The sequence below is a fragment of the Triturus cristatus genome, chromosome 2_1 (genome assembly GCF_964204655.1).
Source record: "Triturus cristatus chromosome 2_1, aTriCri1.1, whole genome shotgun sequence".
Lineage (NCBI taxonomy): Eukaryota > Metazoa > Chordata > Amphibia > Caudata > Salamandridae > Triturus > Triturus cristatus.
The window spans coordinates 1104114288-1104138190 of NC_140581.1; the positions used below are offsets into that span (position 1 = coordinate 1104114288).

Here is a 23903-nt window from a genome sequence, read left to right on the forward strand (position 1 = left end):
CTGAAGCCGCTAGCAAATCTAGCAGAAACTTGGTGCCTCAGGGTGATTTCCTATGCAGACAAAACCCAATTGCTTCTATCCGTCCATGAGAAGGATTTGCAGGCCCTCAACTCCTTTAAAATGGGCCTAAAGTTTGTTGGAGGTTATATGAGTAATAATTGCCTCAGGCTAAAACAGAGGTCCTCTTTTTGGTAATATGTGCCATCCTGGCAATCGGTGGCCTTCAGGGCTCCTCTTCTGCCGCATAAGTGCCAGGAACCTTTGGATAATTTTTGACTCTGATCTTTCAAGTAAAAACTGTATCAGCCAGCTGTTTTGCCAATCCCTAAGGAGAATGTTACATCTTGTGCTCAAGGACACGCCTAAGACCAAGGTTCACTCTGTAGTGACTTCCAAATTGGACTACGCTAAGTCTTCATCTGGGTGTACTTGTTTATTTACTGCATTGTCTACAGATTGTGCAAAATGCTGCAGCGCGACTGATTTTGAAATTTTCTGCTTTTCAATAAGTAATGCCCCACCTTTGACATCTTCAGTGGCTGCCAATTGCCAAGCAAGTTCAATTCAAGGCTCTCACTTTGGCCTTTAGAGACTTGGACCACAGAGGTCCTGCATATTTAAGAAACAGAATACTCTCAGCCTACTCTCAATCGAGATCCTTGCGATCTAGCAGTCAAAGACTACGTCAGATTCCTCAGGTGTGCAAAGCAAGAGGTGGAAGATCTTTCGTATTCCTTACTGCAAAGCTTTGGAATGCCCTTACAACCAGCCTTCGGCTAGCTTCTTCTTGAGCGATTTTTAGGAAAAATCTGAAAACTTTACCGTATAAATCTGCAGTTGAATTCTCTATCTTGTCCGACCTATGCCGTTAGCACCTGGATGCCTCTTCGGGAGCAGCTGCGGACTCTACAAGTTCTTTGTATTGTATATATATTGATAACAATAATAACCATATTACAAAGCAATAACTAAAGCTTTCCTCATTGAAAAATGTTTGGAAGAACTACTTGACATACTACTGCATTTTGATTAGTAGTGGCATCTTGACAATAATGTCTAGCAGATGTAAGAGCTATAAGAGCTGTCTTTCATGAAAGATATTTGATGTCTGCCTTGTGTATAAGCTCAAATGTTCCTAACATCAATTGTGCCAGGACTGGACTCAGCAGCAATGCAATTGGCTTTTTTTAATTGGAGGGTGAGCTCTAAATAGACATTTTAAAAAGTATTTTATGAGCTTGTCTGACCATAAAGAAGTCTGATTCAAGGATCCCAATATTGCCGCTAGATAAACCCTGGTTGAATAATGTGATAAGTCAGAAGGATTTAAGCTGTGGAGGTAAAGTAATAACTGTGCTGATGAAAAAGGGAGACTGTTATTTGTAGAACACCAATTGCAAAATCTTAGACTTTATGCTCTATATGATCCGTTTGTGGATTTGGACATTCACAAAGGCTTAGACTGCTTCTGGTGTTCGGCAATATACTGCTTTTCTTCCCAATCCCGACTGCTTTGGGATGCATAAGTGTGCATTAAGGTACAACTCTGAATCGCAGCCAGAACCCAAACACAAGAGACACACCCTGTTCCAGTTCATGACTGAAATCTGTTTTCTAAAGTTACCGTATGGCTTTAAAGCTGTAGTTTTAGGAGGAGATATTGTGCCCTAGCTCACTATTTTTTTCTTTTAGAACTCGTTGAAGGCCCAACAAAAGTAGAAGCGGAGTTCCGGATCCGCATTGGAAAGGAACTGACATCAGAGTGCAGGTGTGGTGTTCATATGCAGCTTAGCCCTGCCATTTTCAGTGCAGAGCAGGCCCAGTGCTGAACTGTATGGCGCCACCTGGAAGTGAGCAGGATAATTGCTTAGGGCTTACTGGATTCAGTCTAGGGTGTTGAGGAATATTCTAAAGGGGAGGAAGCTGCAGTTAGAGGTTTCCATCAGTTATAGTTTTTGTTGAATGAAGAACAGTCTGAGCGACAAACTGACCTTAAGTTCCTTCCGCAAGGGAGAAAAACAAAAAACATAGGACAAGAATGAACTTACATACAATTATTATTATTATTTTTTTAAAGGAAAAATTGAGCATTTAAAGGAAGCCTTTTTCTCCCTAAAATGTAGCACTGCAGCTCAGTCCATTTTCAGCTCTAAAGAAACAGGAGCAGCCACCTGCACACACAATTTATTGTGTTATTTATCCATGCTACCAAGTTTAATACTCTGATACCCTCTATGTCTGAGGCTAGCATGTCCTTTTATGGAGAAAGTGTAATGTTTTTCGACTTCAATTTCTCTATACTTCAAATAGGAAACATATTCAACATGTCTTCTCTTTTTCGAAGCTGCTCTTTCAATGGCACCAAGAAACCGTTAAAGTCTGTTCATGCACTATATTTTCTGTTCCTACCAGACAGACTCTCCTGAAGAGTTCTTATGTTTTATGAGGACAATCAGGAACAGGAAAGGAATCGGCTTGAAGGTGAATGATTTTTTACATATATATTTATATAGTTATTTCAAGCCAAAGGTCTTAGCTAATGCCAGGTCTAAAAACAACTTGAAAAGGTAAAGGTAACTAACTCTAGTTCTCCGCAGCGGTAGCTTCTTAAAATAAATAAACATCAGCTAATACCAGACTATGTGCAGAATCAGTGATTTCTAGTTGTAAAGTTACATTTTATAAACAAAAAATGCCTTCTGAAAGGCAGCATTTTTCAGGCAGTTGTCTTTTTTAAAATAAACTAATGAAAATTAAAGTTCAATAATAAGCAGATTGGTTGATTTCTTTTTAATTAATTTTCCTTATGGAAGGAAACATAAAGCATGAGATTCTCTGCTGTTAATTGTTCCAATATCTTTAAGGCATCCAGGTGCTTCAAGCCTCAGAACGCCAAGCAGTGTCACTTAGCGAAGTTCAAATTGATGAGAAGTTCTTTGTAATGATATACAGTCCCGCCTATATGGTTGATTTATTGTGGAGGTGGGGCAGTTGTGATAATAGAACTCTATTGAGAATAGCTGCTTTGAATTCATGAGCAAGTCACTTGTCCTTTACTACCATTGTATCTTCTTGTATACACAAACATTTGACTAGAGCATTGGTTAGAGAGTTTAGGTTGAGTGCAACCAGTGGAAAAAAGGCAAAAGATTTGCACTGAAACGGCTTAGCTACCAAACTATTGCCAGAATAAAATCAATAAAATATGGCAATAATGTGAACTGATCTACAGAGAGCTGCACTGAACATTTCACCGGTGTGGAAATCATCCAAGTACATCATTGACTTCTTGAAGAATGATGCTTAAGTTTGTTAGACTTTTGCGTCTCACGTTGTGATAAAGGACACTATCCATCTAGGTATGGATTGCTTTGAAGGTACCCAACCAGAAAGGGTAGACCCAAGGATAACACCAGTTTTGTTTAATACAAGTCATTAGTGTTATCCTACTTATTCAGACTCTTTACATTGAGTGGATGAAATGGATGACATAGGTTAGGACAGAAAAAGGATAATAAAATGTTTTGCTTTATATGAAAAGCTGAAATTATTTTTAAGATGAAAGAAGAAAAATTACTGACCAATATCCTAATTTGGACAAGGCACTGTATAATTTTCACATGAGCATAAGGCCTGGATCTTATTCGCTATTTTGGCTGATGTAATGCCCAGGTAGGATGCCAACTACTGGATTTATCCACAAGTTCAAAGGGCAGAGCCATTCCATTTGAAAGGACCACAGTTTGTTTCCAGTAAGGAAATACTTTAATGATTTCTTTTAGAAGGTCTTAAAAGAAAATTAATTAATGAGGCAGTTAAAGAAGAATGCATTAAAAGTGCTTTTTTGGTGGGTGCTTAACGCGGACCAGCATTCTGAGACACCATAAGCAGAATTTTTTTTTTTTTTTTTTTTGGAAAAAGTTTTTATTGAACAATAATTCGGTTACAAGTATGGGCCTACAACCACCCGGGCCGGCCGCTAGGTACATAAGGAAATATACACATATCAAAGCTGCAATCCGTTCCCAGGGCACTGCCCCGCAGTGGCTCAAGATAGTCCTCGAGGAACAGCAAGCGTCAGTCCAACAATAACAGAAACAAAAAGAAAAACAATAAAAACAAAAGGCGAGTTACGAGGGATACCAGTGCGGTTCAGGCTGCCCCCGGGAGACTCCAGTCAGAACATTTGAGCAATCCGCTAAAGAGAGGAGTACCGGGAGGCCGGGGACGGAGGGGGGGGGGGAGGGGGTCAAGGGAGATGAACGTCCATATGTGGTTGTTACAAAAAGCGCCAGGAGCCGTCAAGGGTCAGGGGGACATGGCGATATCAGTGTCTACCAGGGGGGGCGTACAGATGCCTCCGCGATACGCATTCCATTGACCCCAAATTCTACCCCATGCCCCCGGCTTGCCACGGGCCACATACACTGTCTTCTCCCGAAACATACACCAGTCCATATTCTCCTTCCATACAGACACGGTGGGCGGCCGTTGAGCGCCCCAATGTTGCGCTATATCCCTCTTGGCAATCATGTTCCCTAGGGCCGCCCACCGAGTCTGAGCCGCGTTGTAGTCATTGGGCTCCCACACATTCAGGACACAGTGACGCACCTCCGGCAGCAGCACAACCCCGGTGACCTGTCCCATAACCGTGTGGACCCGGCGCCAGTAGTCCACCACCTCGCGACACTCCCAAAGGATATGAAGAAAGGTGGCGCTGAGCCCGCAGCCTCGTTTACAGAGTCCGTCGTCGGAGAATCCCATCGCGACCAAGCGCGGACCCGTAACATACACCCGGTGGAGAATCTTGAGCTGTACCAACCGGAGACGAGCCGGAATGGCAACCTCCTTGGGGGACGACAGTGCAGACTGCCAGTCTTCGTCGTCCAATTCAACCCCATCCCCAGTCCAAGCCTCCCGAAGGCGCACCAGGAGATCCGCCCGGTGATTAATCAATTTTTTATAAATTAAAGAAATAGTACTATCAGGGACATGTCCGTCAAGTACGCGGTCCTCGAGGGGCGAGGAAACAGGGATCTTGGTCCCCTCCCCGAAGACCGAGAGCAGGGCGTGTCGAACCTGGGCGTAGCGGAAGAACTCCCTGTCGGTCAGCTCGTATTCGGCCTGGAGCACCGCGAAAGTCTTGACCGCGCCCTTGTGCCACAGGTCCCCCACTTTGCTGATACCAATCGTGTCCCACTGGTCAAACCCCTTGGTGGTCCACAAGCTGCCCAGGCGGTCGGAGGCAAACAAGGGAGTAGCACATGTCATTCGCTCACTCCAGCCCGTGGCCGCAGTGGCAGCCCTCCAGGTCCGCACAGCAATCTTAGTAGGACCCGTAAGGGTCCGGTCAGCCAGGCGGGAATAAAGTGCCCTGTTGTAGTTCCCGCCGGGAAGCAGGAACTTGTCCATCTCATACGCCGGATTCAAACCGGGCGCATACGTGGCGTGGTTAATGGCAGATAGCTGCGAGGCCCAATAGTACCTGCGAACGTCAGGAAGCGCGATGCCCCCGTCATACCAGGGGAGAGTGAGCTTGGCAAGAGCAATACGCGCCCGGCCGTTCCACACCAGTCTCCTCTGCAGGCTCTCCACCTCCCGAAAGTAGGCCACTGGGATAACGTCAAAGGAGTTCTGGAGTGCATAGAGGAACCTGGGAAGGGACATCATTTTAAACAGCGCGGCCCGACCCAGCGGGGACAGGGGCAGCCTGCACCACCGGGCCGTGTCCTCCCGCAGCCGCCGAAGTGGACGCAGAAGATTCTGCTCGTAGCGAGCCACCGGGTCCAGCGAAACGTATATCCCCAGGTACTTAAAGCCGCTCAGAGATATTTGAATCGGGAGCCGAGGCGGCAGGAGAGGAGGACCACCAGCGATGGGATAAACGCAGGATTTAGACCAATTGATCGTGAGACCCGAATTGTTCCCAAAGGAGGTCAGAACGTCAAAAAGGACGTTGAGTGACTGCCGCGGTGAGGTGAGGTACAGGAGAATGTCGTCCGCATACAGCGAGACCCGATCTTCAAAGCCCGGGCCCCACCGGATCCCTCTAAGCGAGGGCTCCCAACGGAGCCAGGCAGCGAGTGGCTCCAGGGCGAGAGCAAAAAGCAACGGGGACAACGGGCACCCCTGCCTCGTGCCCCTGCCAAGGGCAAAGGGCCGAGAGACCCGCCCATTCACCACCACTTGAGCCATGGGTCCCGTGTAAAGGAGCCTCACCCAGCCAATAAATCCCTCTCCAAAGCCGAATTTATCCAAGACGGCCCAGAGGAATGGCCACTCAATAGTGTCAAATGCCATCGTGGCATCCAAAGAAACCAGCACGGCCGGTTCGGAGAGAAACTCCGCCCTGGCGAGGACCCCGTGCAGACGCCGCAAGTTAAGAGCGGTGTTGCGGTGCGGGATAAAGCCGCATTGGTCCGGATGAATAAGGTCGCACACTACACTCAACAATCGATTGGCCAGGACTTTCGCCAGGATTTTAGGCTCCGCATTGAGCAGTGAAATAGGCCGGTAGGAGGTACAGCGGTCACGAGGCTTGCCCTCCTTGGGAATAACGACTATAGTGGCCAAGCGCTGGTCGGCAGGAAGGGAACCCGCCGCAAGAGAGTCGCGGAACATGCGGCCGAGGAAGGGCGCAAGCTTATCAGGACGCAATTTGTATAGTTCAATGGGCAGACCGTTAGGACCCATAGCCTTGCCCGAGCGAAGGGAACGAATCGCGGTCGCTATTTCATCCGACGATAAGGGGGCGTCCAACCGCTCCCGGTCCTCAACGGACAGGCCGGGCAGAGCAATATCTCTCAGTAGGAGGCGAGAGTCATCCTCGTCCCTGTCAGTCACCGGGGAGTACACCGCCCGGAGGTGATCAGCGAAGCATTCCACAATCTCATCCGGCTCAGTCACACACACACCATCCGTAGCACGCAACTCGGGGACCACACGATTCACTCTCTCTTTTTTGTCCAGCCACGCAATCAACTTACCCGCCTTGTCCCCCGCGTCATACAATCGGCCCTGCCGCTCCCTATACATAGTTTTGGCCGCGTCAGTGACCAGGGACCTATATTCGAACTGTTTCAGGCTAAGGGCATGTAGTCCGTCCGGAGTAACATTCGCCTCCAGGGCCGACTCCAGCCCCGAGATGTCAGTCTCCAGCTTTACCACCGCCTCGCTCCTAACCTTCTTGGCCACCACTATCTGGGCGAGGGCGTGTCCGCGTAGCACAGTTTTAAAGGCTTCCCAAAGGGACAACGCAGACGACACCGACCCCTCGTTTTCACTTGTCGGACCGCGACCCGGTGTCAAAGAGAAGCCACAGCGGAGAATGGTCGGAGATACCACGCGCCAGGTGTCTGACCTCTCGAATCCGACCAGTCTGCGCCGCGGGCATGAGAAAGTAGTCTAACCTGGAGAGACTCCCATGCGCCCCCGAATGAAAGGTGAACTGGCACTGGGTCGGATGCAATAGTCTCCAACTATCCACCAAGCCGAAGGTCTCCAACATCCCACCCAGCCATGACTGGGCAGCGGGGAGGGTCCTAGGTGGGTGACGATCCAGTTCACCCGAAACCACAGAATTAAAGTCCCCGCCCATGAGCAGGAGGCCGTCCGGAAGGTCAAGCAGCATTCGACCCAAGTCAGTGAAGGTGGAGTTCTGGAGGCCCGGGGGGACGTAGACTGAAACCAGGGTAAGGGGCTGCCCCTCCCACCTCCCAGTCAAACACACATAGCGCCCCCTGTCATCAGAGACTATCCTCGTGATCTCCACCGGAAGGGAGGTTCGCAGGAGAATGCCCACCCCCCTGGAGCCAGTTGTGAAACCAGAATGGGCTACGAGGCGATATCCCCCCCTGTTCATCGCATGGCAGACATTGCCGACCAAATGCGTCTCCTGGAGAAACACCACATCAGGAGTCAAACGACGCAAATATTGCAGTACAACACCCCGCTTAATACGGTCCCCCAACCCATTGACGTTCCATGACATAATCCTCAACCCGTCTCCCCCCATCCCATCCAATAGCTCAAGAGGCCCCCAGCCCGCAGCACCGCTCCCAAATATGGATAAAAATCAATACCTCGCCCTGTAAACAAAAAACACACAACTAAACAACCCCTCTTCCCCCCCAACCCCACCCCAAGTCCAACGCCCCCCACCCTGCACCCCTGCGGGCCAAAGACCCCCCCCAACTTGCAGTGTGCCTGTCGCCCCATTAACCCCATTCTACAAAAAGACCCCGGAGGAGGAAAGGGACCTGTACCCGCCCGCACCCCTCACGGGTCCTGGTAAAGCACAGTATGCAAAAGAAGTAAGACCCAACTGTACAGTGCCAAGCCGCAAAAGGTAAGGACCAAAGGTCAGTCTAAGGGGACCCGTCACCTGCGGTGCCCCCAGAGGGCCCAGGCCGGCCACCCCCGTCCGGCAGCGAGTCCAGCCAGTTACTTGCGGCCACAGGAGAGTCAAAAAAGGCTGTCCGCTCTCCATGCTCCACTCGAAGTTTCGCCGGGTAGATCATTGAGTACTTCAGGCCTAGCTCGCGGAGACGGCGCTTCACCCCTTGGAATCCCATCCGCTGTTTCTGGACCAGTTGCGTGAAGTCCGGATAAAAGTTGATGGTCGAGTTCTCGTAGCGGACCGGGCCACGGGTCCGTGAAGCCTGCAGAATAGCATCGCGGTCCCTGTAGTGGAACAGTTTAGCCACGATAGGCCTCGGGGGGGCCCCCGGCAGCGGCCGGCCGCCCGGAACTCGATGGGCCCGCTCCACAGCGAAGAATTTGCTTAGGCCAACCGGGGACAGCTGTTGCAGGATAAGTTCCTCGACCACGAGGTCCACCGGGCGGCTGTCGGAGGACTCCGGTACCCCAATGATGCGGATATTGTTGCGTCGGGCCCGTCCCTCGAAGTCCTCAAGCCGCCGGGCCATATGGTCGTTGACCACTCTAATGTCCCCAAGCGCGGCCCGCAGATCCGACACCTCCGCACCCAGGGTGGAGGTCCGTGCATCAAGGGCCTGGACCTTCTCGTTGGTTTTAGAGAGGTCGGCCCGAATCAAGGTGACGTCGATCGCGACAGTGTCGATCTTACGGGCCAGGGCCTCATATTGCGTCGCGATAGTTTCCCTGATGCCCTCGATGGCGCCCATAATGTCCTGCAGGGAAGGTTCCGCAGCGACGGTCGTGCCTCCCCCCGCAGCATCCGGGGAGAGGCCAGCAGCGCCAGGGGACCTCCTGCCCTGGGTATAGCGGTCCATGTTGTTGCTCTGGACCGCTCCCCCGCGCAGTGAAGCCTTGGTCGTGCGCCCCTCCGGACCCCCTTTGCCCGCCATATGAGCACAGTCACTTAATGGGACCTCCGATCAAGGGGTGCGCGGGTGCCAGCGAAAGGACCACAAACCGTCGGTGTAGGGGCCGGAGGCGTCAGACCCGCCAGTAGCAGATGCAAGCAAACCTCGGGCAGAGGCCCAGGAGGCACCTCGCCACCTTGAGCACGCACGCCAGCTGATCTCCTGAAGGCCAAAACCGAAACCGAAAGTGCTGAATCGGTAACTGGCACCGCGCTGAGGCCGCTGTTGTTCAATTGCAGCCCGGCCCCACGGGTCACCTTCACCCCGGCCACCTCCGTCGGGTGGGTCCCAAAAGTTCCGGCGACAATAACTCAGGAGTCCCAGGTCCGATTAGAGTTTTGAAAAGAGATATATGATCAGCTGGTCTTCATCTCCCAGATTCCATACACCAAATCAGGATAGTCTCAGGATATATTCCGAGGAGCAGAAAGGGTCCGGGGAGCCCTGTGCTCACGCGACCATCTTGGATGCGCGCTAAGCTCCTCCCCATAAGCAGAATTTAATTCATTGGAAAGCATACAAAGGTTCCTTCTACATAATTCTCTACTTAAATCTTTGGAGCTCAAAAATTTCAATATAGGTGGATAGCAAGGCAGTCAAATTTAGCAATGGAAACGTAAGGTATAGGATCACACCCCATATCTTTGAGAGGGATTTAGTCAGCAGCCTGCATGGATGTTTCCAGTGTGGCTCCTCCACCAGAACAGAAAGGTCCAGGTACCCCCACAGGGGTGCCGAATTCAAAGCAATGACACTCATCTTCAACCTATACTGTTTGAGATTGAACAGAAACTGACATAGGTGGCACTAGCACATAAGTATAAACAAAACTGCCTTAACAGTTTATCAAACGTTAAGGGTGGACACAAATCATTTAAAGTACCTAGGCATATGGATGAACCATGACCTCTCAGAAGTACATAAAAACAATATGTTTTAACTAAGCTCACTAACCTTGAAGGCACTGACTGAATGCTGGCTCTGCTACCCAATGTCTCTGATTGGTCATACAGTAGAACATGGGTTCTACACATATTTTAAAATGTGCCGAAGTTGATCACTAACATGTTTCACACAGCTAGTCTCCATGCTACAAAGGCTCATTTGGGGCAATAGAAATGTAGCCCTGTAAGCAATGAAATGATACAGGCAGCAAGGGATTATACCAGGTGTCCGGAACTATTATTCAGCAGCACAGCTGCAATACATTGTGCCTTGGCTCACAAACATGGCTACAGATTAGGTAACAAAAAACGTGACTATTGGTCTGATGGCTCAGATATGTATATCTGGCTGACTACTCCAGGCAATACTGCAGCCACAAAACTTCCGGAAAGCAATGCCTTGGGCAGACTATTTGGTGTACTCTTCTATATCACTCCATGCCCCCATCCATTAACCAAATTAGAACTGAAACCGCTCTAAATACACTGGAAGGCATGCAGAAGGATGGTACATTATTAGGATTTAAGGAATTCTGAAACCAGTTGGAACCAGGCACATCAGTTTTCTTCTATACCTTGATGTCACAGCAGGAGTACGAAAGTCTTGTCCAAATTTCCCTAAGGAACTTGAGTCATATCCACTAAACCAGAGGATTTTGACAATTCAAGAACAAGTACACCAACAAGGATCGACTTTTACTTTATAAATGAGAGCACAGAGTAAATAGGACTCCACCACTCAATCATAGGATTGATCAAAACAGAAGTGATAGATAACCAAAATGAACACCGCTTTTAGTTATATATTGACATCTGGTGGATATGCAAGGTAATCCAAAAAAATCTAGAAGGAAATTGTATGGATAATACATTGTCTTACAGGAAGGAGATTAGCTGTTGTGTCCCATGTCTCTCTTCTGGGAAATATACACTCCAAGACAAAACAAGAAACAAAAACCTAATCTTATTGTACTTTGGCTAGCAATAGCTAAAAGACGAATAGCACTTTGCAAGAAACAACTGACTCCTCTCATTGGCTGTATTTGTGATTTCAATCCCAAAAAGTGCACAATTTCAGTCTACAAGTATTACGCCAAAAGAGTCAGATTCCAGATCCAGTGACCTAACAGATAGTGGAAAAAAGATGTCTAAAGTAAAACTTCAAAAAAGAGCACTCAATGGATGCTGAAAAACACTATGCAGAAAAATGCACCAAGGTTGACCATTTTAAATGTTGCCAAACATTATGTTACTTTAAAGCTCAGAATTACAAAGAGATATGTAATCAACATATTAACAGACAAATCAGAGTGACACGGTTTACTCTACTATGACCCGACGATTAACAAAAGTATTCAGCATTAAACAATTTATATTTTTTATTCTTAAATAGCTTAAGCATATAATGCTACAAGCTAAATAAAATAGTTTGCTCTTGAGTCATATGTCATAAATAGGCATAGTCACATTTAGTGGAATTTAACACTTGAATGCGAAGAGTTTTAAAAGTTAAAAGTATCTGTATGTTTGGAGACAGAACTTGAATGGTGAAATCGGAACATAAATGTATATATCACAGTCTATAATATATAGAGCTCCTTGCCTTCACTTGAGTATTGCTCTACGAAACAGTATCACGATTCACAGTCCAGGCAGAAATTGCTGAGGAAAACCATGGGTTGATGCCTACTTTCGAGTAAAACACAGCTCCAATACATCAACACAGAAGGCAGAGGTACCCACACCACTACACAAGGAATCAGCAATAGAGGCTTTCTTGGAGTCTCATAAAATAACCATGTACACAGCACAAGCGATCTGAGTAATGGTCTGGAGCTTATCCAAATAACCTAATAGACTGGGGCCTTCTGGATATCTGGAGGCACATTGCCTCCAAGAAATATGGTCATCACCCATTCATTTTCTAACAGACCAAGTGATTGAGGATCAAGCCAATCAAATAGAACACTTCTCTATACACTTTTCCGAGCAAGCAGCTACCTCACTAATACTGAAATGCAAAATAGAATGTCAGGAAATTCGAACATGGAGACTAGATAGTAATCTTCTACTTGATTCCGGAAACCTTATATTCCTTACAGCCCGGGCCGCAATTCCCAAAATGAATGCTCTGCCCCTCTTGACATTATCTTGGAGATGTTCAAGTCAAACATTTGAAGGGTCTTGACAGAAGTTCAAACAATTCGATACTGCAGGTAGTGGAGGGAATATATAGAATTCCAAATGGAAACTATAGAGAATAAATTGATCCAGCTTACCTGGCACTTGAAACATAGGGAATCCATCTTGAATATAAAAAAGAAACCCTACATTGAGGATTCTTTGACTAACTGGATTCTATTTTTCAGGGAAGATGGGAGTGTTGTTAATAGACAACCGTTACAAAGAACGGGGTAACCCAAAATTGGTCAAGGACCTGGGTAATGTTCGATACAAAAAACAGTGGTCCTGGACCTATATTTCAACTCAATCAATGATTATGTTTATAAATTAAGTACACAACATGAAATTAAAAAGTGCAAGACAGACCACATTCTGGATCACCATATATTTATTAGAATCAATTGGTGGGACCCAAAACAGTATTCAATTCAAATGGCAGTTAGGAAAGGGGTTGCTCCAGGGGGAGACGTGCAGAAGACAGGGTGCTCAAGAGTGAATTGATAGAAGTGGATATTTCCACAGAAATACGTAAGAGACTTAATATGTCAAAGCATAACACAGGAGGACTGGTTGTAAATCACCATCCTAGAGTTGCCTGGCCAAGATAACACAGTAATGTATTTAATTTCAGACTGAAAACCAATTCCAAGATGGCACGTGGGATTAGGGTTCAGGGTCCAGGCAGAATTAAAAGGGCGTCGACGTTTCGATCCGACTTGTAGCCAAAAGGGGCGTTAATTCCTCGGCCTTGCGGATCTTCATCAGGACAGTGCGGGGCAACCCATTATTTAAAGGGAAGGAATGAGGTCCGTGGTTCCTGTTAAGGAATCCAACAGAAAAGGGATACGTTTCAGTAGGAAATGAATGAAGGCACAGAAAAAAGACGGACTTAGGCTGCAAGCGTTCGAGGTCCAAGAATATACCAGCACCTGTGTTCAAAGAAAGTACCAATATCTGCCTATTACACGCCTAGTTAACTTTTCAATGAGATGATGAAAAAAGAAAAGATATTTATAGTCCAATTCTTAAGTAGTATGGAATCTTCACAATGCCTGACTACAAGGCACCTTTCTGGCAAAGGAAACACCCTGGTGCATCATCAGAAAAAAATATTTAAGAGTCATTTTAACTGCACTTTCCAAGTAGCCATTTGTAAAGCAATCAATGGTGCTGTCTGAAGCACCACAAGAGGTGTCCACAATGCAGTCCGGACAGGAGCATGAAACACCAGGTCATTCTGAGTCAATACTACCATCCAACTAAGGAATGGCAGAGGTCAGAACGTTTGCACGATGTTCAGGATTGGCCAGGCTCGTGAACATTTTAGCAGTGTGTGGTAAAAAAAAGTCTCTTGCAGAGGTTGAAATGGGAGGACACAAAATGATCAGTCCTACAAAGCAACTGTTCATTTTCTGACAAAGATTTGTGCTGATAGGCAAATGTTTTAAAATTGGGATAAACACATTTGCAATATATACGGGGCTTGAAATTAACACCTTAGGAAGCAGCGCACCCAAAAAGAATAAGGAAGGAAAACCAAAAAAAGTTCTCTCTTATGGTCCAGGCCCAACTATCTAGGGTGCCTAAAAAAAAAGTGGCAATACAGATGTGAGAGCACAACATTAATTCTGCTATTTTAAAATTGTTCTGAGTCCAATCTCAATCCTTTGTACATTTCTAAGGTGTAAAGTCCACTGGAAGATGAAGGTGTAAGAAAAGTGTGTAAACTATAATTAGACTATCCTGTTTTAGGTTTAAACCTATAATAACTGAGATAAAACCCCTCATCAAAGGGAAATAACCCTCACCAGTGTAAACATATAAACACTGATAAACACCTGCACAATCACAAACTAAATGCCATTCAAAGAAAAGAAAAGGGTAGCAGCAATAAAGACAGGGCTAACATTATTCTGCGTGTGTTTTGTTGTTTAGGGAAGTCATTAAAGGAATATGCTACTTACCAGTATGCATCTGTTCTTGGCATGTAGAGCTGCAGATCTACACACTATGCATAGATCGCCATCTGGTGTTGGGCCCGGATGTCTGCACTTGTGTTTGTCTTGGAAAGTCTTTGGAAGTCACGAGGTAGGTGACTCCTCCTTTGGATCATAGTGCGCATGGGCATCGGCTCCATCCTCAATTGTTTTTCGCCAGCAGGGAAATGATGGAGTATTGTAAGAAACAGGAAAGATGCCCATGTATGCTGTATCTAAATAAGATAATACTGGAACAGATAAAGGTAGCCGGGGAGGCGTGTGTAGATCTGCAGCTCTACATGCCAAGAACAGATGCATACTGGTAAGTAGCATATTCCGTTTGAGGCATATGAGCAGCAGAGTACACACTATGCATAGATTGTATAGCAGTATCCTCTCTTAGCGGCGACCACCAGTATCTGTTGCAGTAGTTTGAAATAGTGTTTTGAGTACAGCTTGGCCCACACTAGCCTGTTGTTTAGTTTGCACATCTACACAATAGTGTTTTGTGAATGTGTGCGGTGTAGACCATGTAGCTGCTTTGCAGATATCATCTAAGGGAATGTTCCCTAAAAATGCCATTGAAGCCCCTATCTTTCGTGTAGAGTGGGCTTTAGGAGGAACAGATAATGTACGTTTTGCTTTGTGGTAGCAAATTTGCATGCATTTGACAATCCACCTAGCTATCCCAGATTTAGATATGGGGTTGCCCTTGTATGGTGGTGAGAAAGACACAAATAGTTGTTTGGTCTTACGAAAAGGTTGTGTTCTCTCGATGTAGTAAAGCATTGCTCTTTTGACATCTAAGGTGTGAAGAGCTCGTTCTGCGACTGTTTGTGGCTGCGAGAAGAATACGGGCAGCTCCACAAATTGATTGAGGGGGAAGAGAGAAATGACTTTAGGGAGGAATTTAGGATTAGTTCGGAAAACAACTTTATTACGATGCATCTGCATGAAGGGTTCCTGAATGGTTAGTGCTTGTAGTTCGCTAACTCTTCGTAGAGAAGTAATGGCTACTAGGAAAGCAGTTTTCCATGTTAAGAATTGTAGCTCACATTTATGCTGAGGTTCAAATGGAGGCCCCATTAGTCTTGTGAGAACGATGTGTAAATTCCACACAGGTGAAGGTGGTTCTCTGTGGGGAATTATTCTTTTGAGGCCCTCCATAAAGGCTTTTATGGCAGGTACTCTGAAAAGTGATAGATGTTGTCTATTTTGTAGATATGCTGCTATGGCAGCAAGATGCAGTCTAATAGACGTGTAGGCTAAGTTGCATCTTTGGAGGTGTAGTAAGTAGCCTATGATGTGTTGGATAGACAGACACATTTAGGGGATTGGTGTTGTTGTTATGACAATATATTACAAAACGTTTACACTTGGCTGCATAGCATGCTCTAGTGGTAGGCCATCTAGATTCTTTAATGATGTTCATACAGTCAGGGGAAAGGTTAAGGTAACCGAGTTCTAGGACTTCAGGAGCCAGATCGCCAGGTTGAGCTGAGCTGGGTCCGAGTGTTGGATCTCTCCATGGTTCTGGTTTAAGAGGCGTGGAGAGAGGTGTAACTTCTGGTGCGGAACTATGGAGAGTTCAAGCAATGTGATGTACCACGGTTTTCTGGCCCAAGTTGAACCAACTAGAATGAGCGTTAAGGAATGTTGCTGTAGTTTGCGCACCACTAGTGGAATGAGTGGGAGAGGCGGAAAAGCGTACATAAATCTGCCTGACCAGTTCATCCATATCGCATTGCCTTTGGACAATAGGTGAGGATATCTGGCGGCGAAGCTTGGGCATTTGGCGTTTTCTTGGGTGGCGAAGACGTCTATCTGTGGTTGCCCCCACATTTGAAAAAACGGTTGAAGAACTTGCGGATGAAGTTCCCACTCGTGGATCTGTTGTGTTTGAGGGCTCAACAGATCGGCTATGGTGTTTTGGCCTCCTGGGACATGTTGGGCTAGGAGAAAAATGTTATGAGGGATAGCCCACCTCCATATGTTCTGTGCTAGCTGAGAGAGCTGCAGAAAGTGTGTCCCGCCTTGGTTTTGTATGTAGTACATGGCTGTCATGTTGTCCGTGCTGACTAAGACAGCCTTGCCTGATATGTGTTTTTGAAATGCTTTTAAGGCTAGGAATATGGCTAGTAACTCCAGGCGGTTGATGTGGAGTAACGTTTTTTGAGGTGTCCACCTGCCCTGCATGGTGTGATGTAGTAGGTGAGCTCCCCAGCCGGGGAGCGATGCGTCCGCCGTCATAACTATTTGAGGAATCGGCTCTAGGAACGGTCGCCCTTTGGACCGTGAGTCTGGTTCCATTGGCGTGCTAAGCACTCTTGGTGAGGACGCATTTGAAGTCTTGCATGAGGCACTATGAATATGCAAGAGGCCATCATCCCTATGAGTTGCATTAACACTCGAGCTGGAAGAGAGTGTTGCGGTTGGAATTTGGTGAGAAGAGTTTGCATGCTTGCTATCCTGGCGGGACTGGGATAGGCTAGCGCCCTTGAGGTGTTTATTGTGGCACCGAGGTATTGTTGTGTGTGGGACGGTTGTAGATGGGACTTGGCGTGGTTTACTGTGAACCCCAGGTCGTGAAGTTGTTGAATAGTGGCGTGAGTGTGTTGTACACACTGATTGTATGAGCTGGCTTTTATGAGCCAGTCGTCCAGATATGGGAAGACGTGTATGTACTGTCTTCTTAGGTGTGCTGCCACCACTGCTAGGCACTTGGTAAACACTTGTGGTGCTGTAGTGACTACGAATGGGAGTACTTTGAATTGATAGTGCTGATCGTCCACTACGAATCTGAGAAATTTCCTGTGAGCGTTGTGAATGGGAATGTGGAAAGAGGCATCCTTGAGGTCTAGGGTAGCAAGGAAGTCACCCTGTGAAAGCAGAGGAAGGACCTGCTGGAGTGTGACCATGTGGAAATGGTCTGAGTGTATGTATAGGTTTAGGGGTCTGAGGTCTAGAATAGGCCTTAGAGAGCCGTCCTTTTTTGGTATGAGAAAATACAGGGAGTAAACTCCTTTGTTTTGTTGTTGCAGGGGAACTGGTTCTATTGCATTTTTTTGTAGGAGGGAGATTACCTCCTGCTTTAGCAGTAACAAATGCTCTTGTGACATTGGACGCTGTTTGGGTGGTATGTTTGGAGGGGTATATGTTGGTTCGCGACAGTAGCCTGATTGAATTATTTGTTGCACCCACCTCTCTGAAGTAATGTTGGCCCAGATAGGAAGGAATTGTTGGAGTCTTCCCCCAACTGGAGTGGAATGGTTTCGGGGAAGTGGAGGGAAGTCATTGGATGGGGGTGGAGGCAGAGCGGGAGTTGTTGGTTTTGCCTCTGCCTTTGTTGTTGTTCACCTGTAACCACCTCTTTGGTAACCTCTAGTAAAGGTGGATTGGGTGGGAGCCTTGTAAGAAGTGGAGGGGCTATCCGAGGAGTAGCCTCTGTGGGTGCTTCTGAAGGATGAGTGACAAAAGGAACGTCTGGGAGCTTGAGACTGCAAGGCTCCCATATATTTGGCTGTGTCGGTATCCTTCTTCATTTTTTCAAGGGATACGTCCACATTAGGGCCAAATAGGTGGTGCTCATCGAATGGCTGATTGAGTATGGAACTCTGGACTTCAGGTTTGAAACCTGAAATGCGTAGCCAGGCATGCCTACGCAGAAGGACACTGGTGTTTATTGCCCTTGAGGCGGTATCTGCTACATCTAAGGCACAACGGATGGAGGTGTTAGTGATGGTTTTACCTTCCTGTATGAGTTAATTGGCTCTATTTTTATACCTGTCTGGGAGGTGCTGCATTATGGACTCAAGCTCATCATAATGTGCCCTTTCATACCTAGCTAACAGGGCTTGGGTAATGGCAATGCGCCATATGTTTGCCGCCTGTGACGCCGTTCGTTTGCCAGAGGCGTCCAGGAGTTTAGATTCCTTATCTGGTGGTGGTGCGTCACCTGATTGGGAATTGGCTCTCTTTCGCGCATTGGAGACTACAAGGGAGTCAAAAGGTGCGGGCCTTTAATGTAGGCTGGATCAGTAGGGGCAGCCTTATACTTTTTTTTTTAGGGTTGATGACTCGAGCCCTGACCGGATCTTTAAAGACCTCTGGTGCATGCTTAATGCTTAATGACCCCTTTAAGCATGGGTAAAATTGAGGTGGACCTTTGTGTGGTGTCAAAAGTGTCCATGAGAAAATCTTCCTCCACGGGGTCTGTGTGTAGGGCAACCCCATGGTACTGGGCAGCTCTGTGGAGGAGCTGGTTGAAGCCGATAGTGTCCTCTGGAGGGGAAGGCCTGGAGGGATAGATGTCCTCTTGTGGGGTGTAAGGGACGTCTGGGATACTATAATCATCCCAGGGGTCTAGGGAGCCAGTAGGAGTAGGGTCCCCTAGTGGTTGATCGTCCACACCTCCCCCTGCATCCTCTGAGGTGTTGTCATTATCATCATCTACTGGAGTAGGTGATGGTGTAGGAGAGTGGGGGGAGGAGGAGGAGGAAGAGGAGAAGGGATCCTTAATGGAGAGGTAGCAAAGTCTCTCTTTTTAGGTGGTGGAGCCGGTGCAGGCATATCTAGCGGTCTCTTCTTGATGCTAAGCATTAAGTGACCACTCTTAGGATCCGTCACAAGAGTTTTATGGGTAGAATCTAGGCGAAACAGTTGTTCTGTGGGAGGCAGATCCTTCGGTGCCGACGGTGTTGGTGCCGTAGGCTTTTTCGGCGCCGACTTGGTAGCGGTTCTGGGTTTGGAACCGTGTGGTTTTGCAGTGTCTTTGGCTGATGGAACCTGTTGTTTCCTCGGTTCCGAGGTCTTTTTCAGCTTCGAAGCATGGCAGTTGGGGCCCTTTGGTGGCAGTTTTTTGGTCGACTACGAGTGTGTTGTCGGTGTCGAGGAGCCGGTGCCAGTCTTCGACGCGAGTGCTTGAATGTCGAAGCAGCGGTCGGCGTGGATGAGGAAGAGGACGACTTCTTTTTCGGTGCCTGTGTATGGTTTTCGGCACCGAGGGTAGGCTGACTCGAGCCCGAGTCACCTGAAGGCTTAGTAGGCTTCTTTACCGGGCCCGAAGGTGGGGCATGGGAAGCAGTCTCTCGGTGTGCACCTGGGCCCGAAGGTGACGGTGGGACCGAAGCCTTTTTAGATGGTGTCGAGGGGGGGTTGGAGTCGGGGTCGACGTCTGTACTCATGGCCCTCTGTGCTGGAGTGATGTCCTCGACGTCAGAGTCATCTGCTTCGGAGGCTCTGATGAAGCCTTCCTCGACCCGCCCCTGCTCTGGCACATCGACGCCATCTTGGAAGATGTCGTCGGGGATCGAAGATGACGAGCGAGCCATGGTTCTTCTAGCTCGTCGGTCCCAAATCGTCTTCTTGGAGCGGAAGGAGGCGCAAGCTGGATAGTCTCTGGTCTCGTGCTCCGGTGAGAGGTAGAGGTTGCACACCTCATGCAGGTCGGTGTGGGGAAACTTCGACACACATCGAGGACACTTCTTGAATGGCGTCCTTTCCATGAGCCAGAAGATGAGGCCCAGGTAGGCCCGAAGGCCTTCGTCAACGACCGGAATCGAAGACTTCGAAGTTGTTGAGAGTTGCGTGGAGTGGGAAAACGCGATCGAGACAATACTGTCGAAAAGGGAAGAATTGCGCGTCGAAAGAGAAAACCAGTAACGGTTCCGAACTGGAGTGCGAGAAACACATCCAAGCCCGATGGCGGAAAAAAACAATCTGAGGATGGAGCATATGCCCATGCGCACTATGATCCAAAGGAGGAGTCCCCTACCTCGTGACTTTCAAAGACTTTCCAAGACAAAAACAAGTGCAAACACCCGGGCCCAACACCAGATGGCGATCTATGCATATTGTGTACTCTGCAGCTCATATGCCTCGAACATACTATTTCTTCTTCCATTTGCCAGTTTTGCGGTCTTTGGTCTAAAGATGCAGGGTTTAGAAGCATGTTTTAGGTCTTATTTAATTATTTTATAAACTGCAGAGAATCTGGAAATATCAAAATCATATTTGATATTTTGGCTATTTTGAATCTTTCACTGTTAGGTAAAATGGCTGGTTTCATAAGAATCTTTCCAGATATTTATCACAATTACCCACAGACAGAGTATGGGTGAAACCTTTTGATGCATCAGCCCCTTTTTAAAGCGAGTCAGTATTGATAGTAGGTGAATTGGCAAACACCCCAGGCTTTAAACATTCAATGCAAGGAGCAGTGAAAGGTATATGTGAAAAGAGTGCTGTCACCAAGCATCTGGGATAGTGGTGAAAACATGACACTAGACTTTTGGAAAACATTGAACGCAGTGTCACTTGGAATGCTTCTGCAAAAATAAAGTTCTTAACAAGTTAAACAAAAATTGGAGTGATATTTTTTGTATTTGCAGTGATTCAGCTACGTATATTAAAAAGTTGTGTGATGACTTGTCAAAATCAATACCCGAGCTGAAATGCTTCCCCATAACAGATCCTTGCCATGTGCTAGATGATATGCTGAAAGCATCTTTACAATCATGAATGAAGAATGCTATTGACTTTGTAGTCCATTCTGGTGCACTGTTTTGTTATGCGCAAGGAACTAAAACACTAATATTTCTCTTTTTGTGCGGGCATCAAAGAAGGAGTCATCCCAAATGTGTCATTTAGCTGTCTCAGTCCTAGAGGCCGTGAATGCTGTATTATCCATGTGGTGAACGTATACAGAATTTTTGCTTAGTGATGATGCAAAAGGCAACAAATGTGAGGATTTTGTGTCACATAATACTGATGTGAAAAAAAGTAAACTCTACAGCATTCTTAGGTTTTTACAGGAAAACATGACTGCTGTAGAGGAAATAATAAAAAAACTAGAGTCTGAAAACACCCTTGCGTACCAAGTGTTCAGCGTAATTGGTGTAGATGTGAAACATCTCCTTGAGAGCAGGCTGGGGGTCACTTTTAGTGACTTTGGCACTGCAACATATTCCATGTTAGAATGCTTGTCACAAAGAAATATTGAGGAGCAATTCCAGAAACTTTATTTTACAATTCCTGAGAAATGGCTTGAAATGATGCATGGAAATGTCCCTTCACCACCATGGCATCAGTGGCATAACAAAGCTTGGGGGCCCCCACCGCAAAGTACATGCATGGAGCCCCCCGCTCTCCGGACTCAGGAGGGGAATGCAGGGGCTTCTGTTACGCCACGCCTCAGTGTGGTAGTCTGCACAAGTTCTAGATCCATTACATAAGGGAGAATTTTCTCCTAACTTTGAAAAATACTGCTTCATTTTTGATCGCTTCAATAACTCTGAGGGCATATGTATCCAGTTCAATGCATATGTTTTAGTGCTACCCGTCAAGTGCCAATGTTGCGGGGGCCTTTTCACAGATATAAGTTTACATGGGAAGAAAACAGCAAACGAGCATGACCAAAGACTTACTGAAGAAGTACTGTATGGTGTACTACAATAAGTTTGATTTGTAAAAATGTATTTGTACCTCATATACACTGTATGTACACTGTCTATATACCATGCACTACCAGTGCAGAAAGCAAGCAATAATAAAAGCAAAATGTAACAAACACCGGAAAAACACTGTTTTTGATTTTTGTAAAGACGCCAACATTTGTAAACACTGATATTTATTTAAGGTACTGAAATCACTGGAAAATACTGAAAACCCCCACCAGAATTGACCAAAAATAGAAACAGGAAAGCCTAACTATAATACATTTAACAACTTCCTTGAAACATATCTTGATTATGATGATTATGCTCTGGCTAACAGAATGTTAAGGCTTACCCTTAAGACATTATATCTGTTGAAGACTCCACCTGCATTACCACCATCTCTATGTTCTCGGATTGAGTTCTGCATCTGCAAAGAAAAAACAAAAGAAAAACAATAAGTGGGTTACTAAGTAAGCATATGGTATTTTTGGGCCAAGTGTGAAAGACAGCAAAATTATCCAATTGAAGGTTTTTTATGAGGGAGGCAAAGACCAAACTCAAAACAAACTGCAATACCAAGATACAAATGGTGCTCATCATGCCTATTCTACATAAACAGAAATTAATTTGGAAAAACATTTGTGGAACACAAATATAGCACTTCCTGCAATAACAGATAGTGTGTTTGAAAAATGTAGTTATAGTATGCAAAAAAGTATAACAATTTTCATGTTACATTTGGAATAATCAGCAGTAAAGCAGAAGTAAAAAATAGAAAATTTCTCCATGCTACAAAAATAAAATACATTCTTAAATAACCACATTTGTTACAATTAAGCATTCGATCATTTGGAACACAGAAGACACAAACCTGCTTAAAGACAGTTCTGTTCCAGGTTCTCCAAATTAGGAAAGTTCCACTAGGATACGAACCCAGGCAAAAAAAATCTTGGCAGAAATGATTTGTCAAAACATAAGAGCCAAAATGAGTTTGTGGGAGAAATGCTTCAAATACGCTTCAAAGATCACACTGCCATAATACCAGACAAGAGGAAATACTTTTTTTTTAGGTCCTGCCATTCTGTTCGGTTCTTTACACAAATTATATATTGGATAACGAATCCCCAGCCATTATAAAGATAATGCAAGCCACTGAGGAGTTCCATGGCCATATACAAAGCTGAAGACAGGGTTCCTTTACAAAGTTATGTATCTACAAGGTAACTTACAATATTCTGATCATGTACGGAAGTGGGTACTTTATTCCTTATAATATACAGTAAAATCCTTGGTACACAGCACTTTCATATGAAAGAGAGAGCATGTTTGCTAACATTAATGCAAAATGAACAACAAAGCGGTTATATACTTAGTTGCAAAAAGATATTAGAATCAGTTTAATACAAATCAGTTCTAAAACGCTGCAGCTTGAAATGTGAAGAAACAGTATCTTTTCTCTAATTCCGTAGTAAGGAGTGCAAAAAATAAACACATTACGATAAATATCTTGTTTCTACTTGCCACTGCATAGCTAGAAAAACAAAGCAGAAGACAAAAAACAATGTTTTGTTTTTGTTCTTTAAAACAGCTACTTTCTTTATGTTGTGAGACATGACCTGCCTTTCCCCTCCGCTGCTGGCTTTGGCAGCAGGCACTGTGACATCAAAACTCAAATGTAGTAAGTTATTACAGTTGAACGGCTACATAATTTCTATAACAGGCAAATGGATGAGTCAAAAGTCGCCTAGTATAAAGAAATTAAAGACTGTATTTAGGTCTCGCCTGGCGTAAGACTGCGCAGACATGCGCAGTCTCGCTGGCGAGATTTAATGTTTTAGGGTAGATTTCTCTAGTGGACTTTAAGCCCCGCCCCTCGTTTCCATTGGCTGGCGTCACAGTTTATGCTAAACGGTGGCCAGCCATTGGAAAAGAGCGTCTAGTGACGTACACTTTTCTCTTTTAGAGTCGTCCCAGTTGGACTGGCTGCCCCGACTTACTGCTGGCGTAAAAGGT

At 46.0% G+C, this 23903-nt stretch overlaps 1 protein-coding gene across 4 annotated transcripts in view; it reads right to left on the reverse strand.

Moving 5' to 3' along the window:
• Positions 1-23903, reverse strand: part of LOC146866435 (poly [ADP-ribose] polymerase tankyrase-1) — a 555840-nt gene that overhangs the window by 34147 nt on the left and 497790 nt on the right. For all 4 annotated transcript variants that reach the window (XM_085636500.1, XM_085636501.1, XM_085636499.1 and 1 more), the window contains one exon: positions 22243-22317. In XM_085636500.1, the coding sequence (XP_085492626.1) occupies positions 22243-22317 (75 nt within the window). The remainder of the gene's footprint in view (positions 1-22242; positions 22318-23903) is intronic.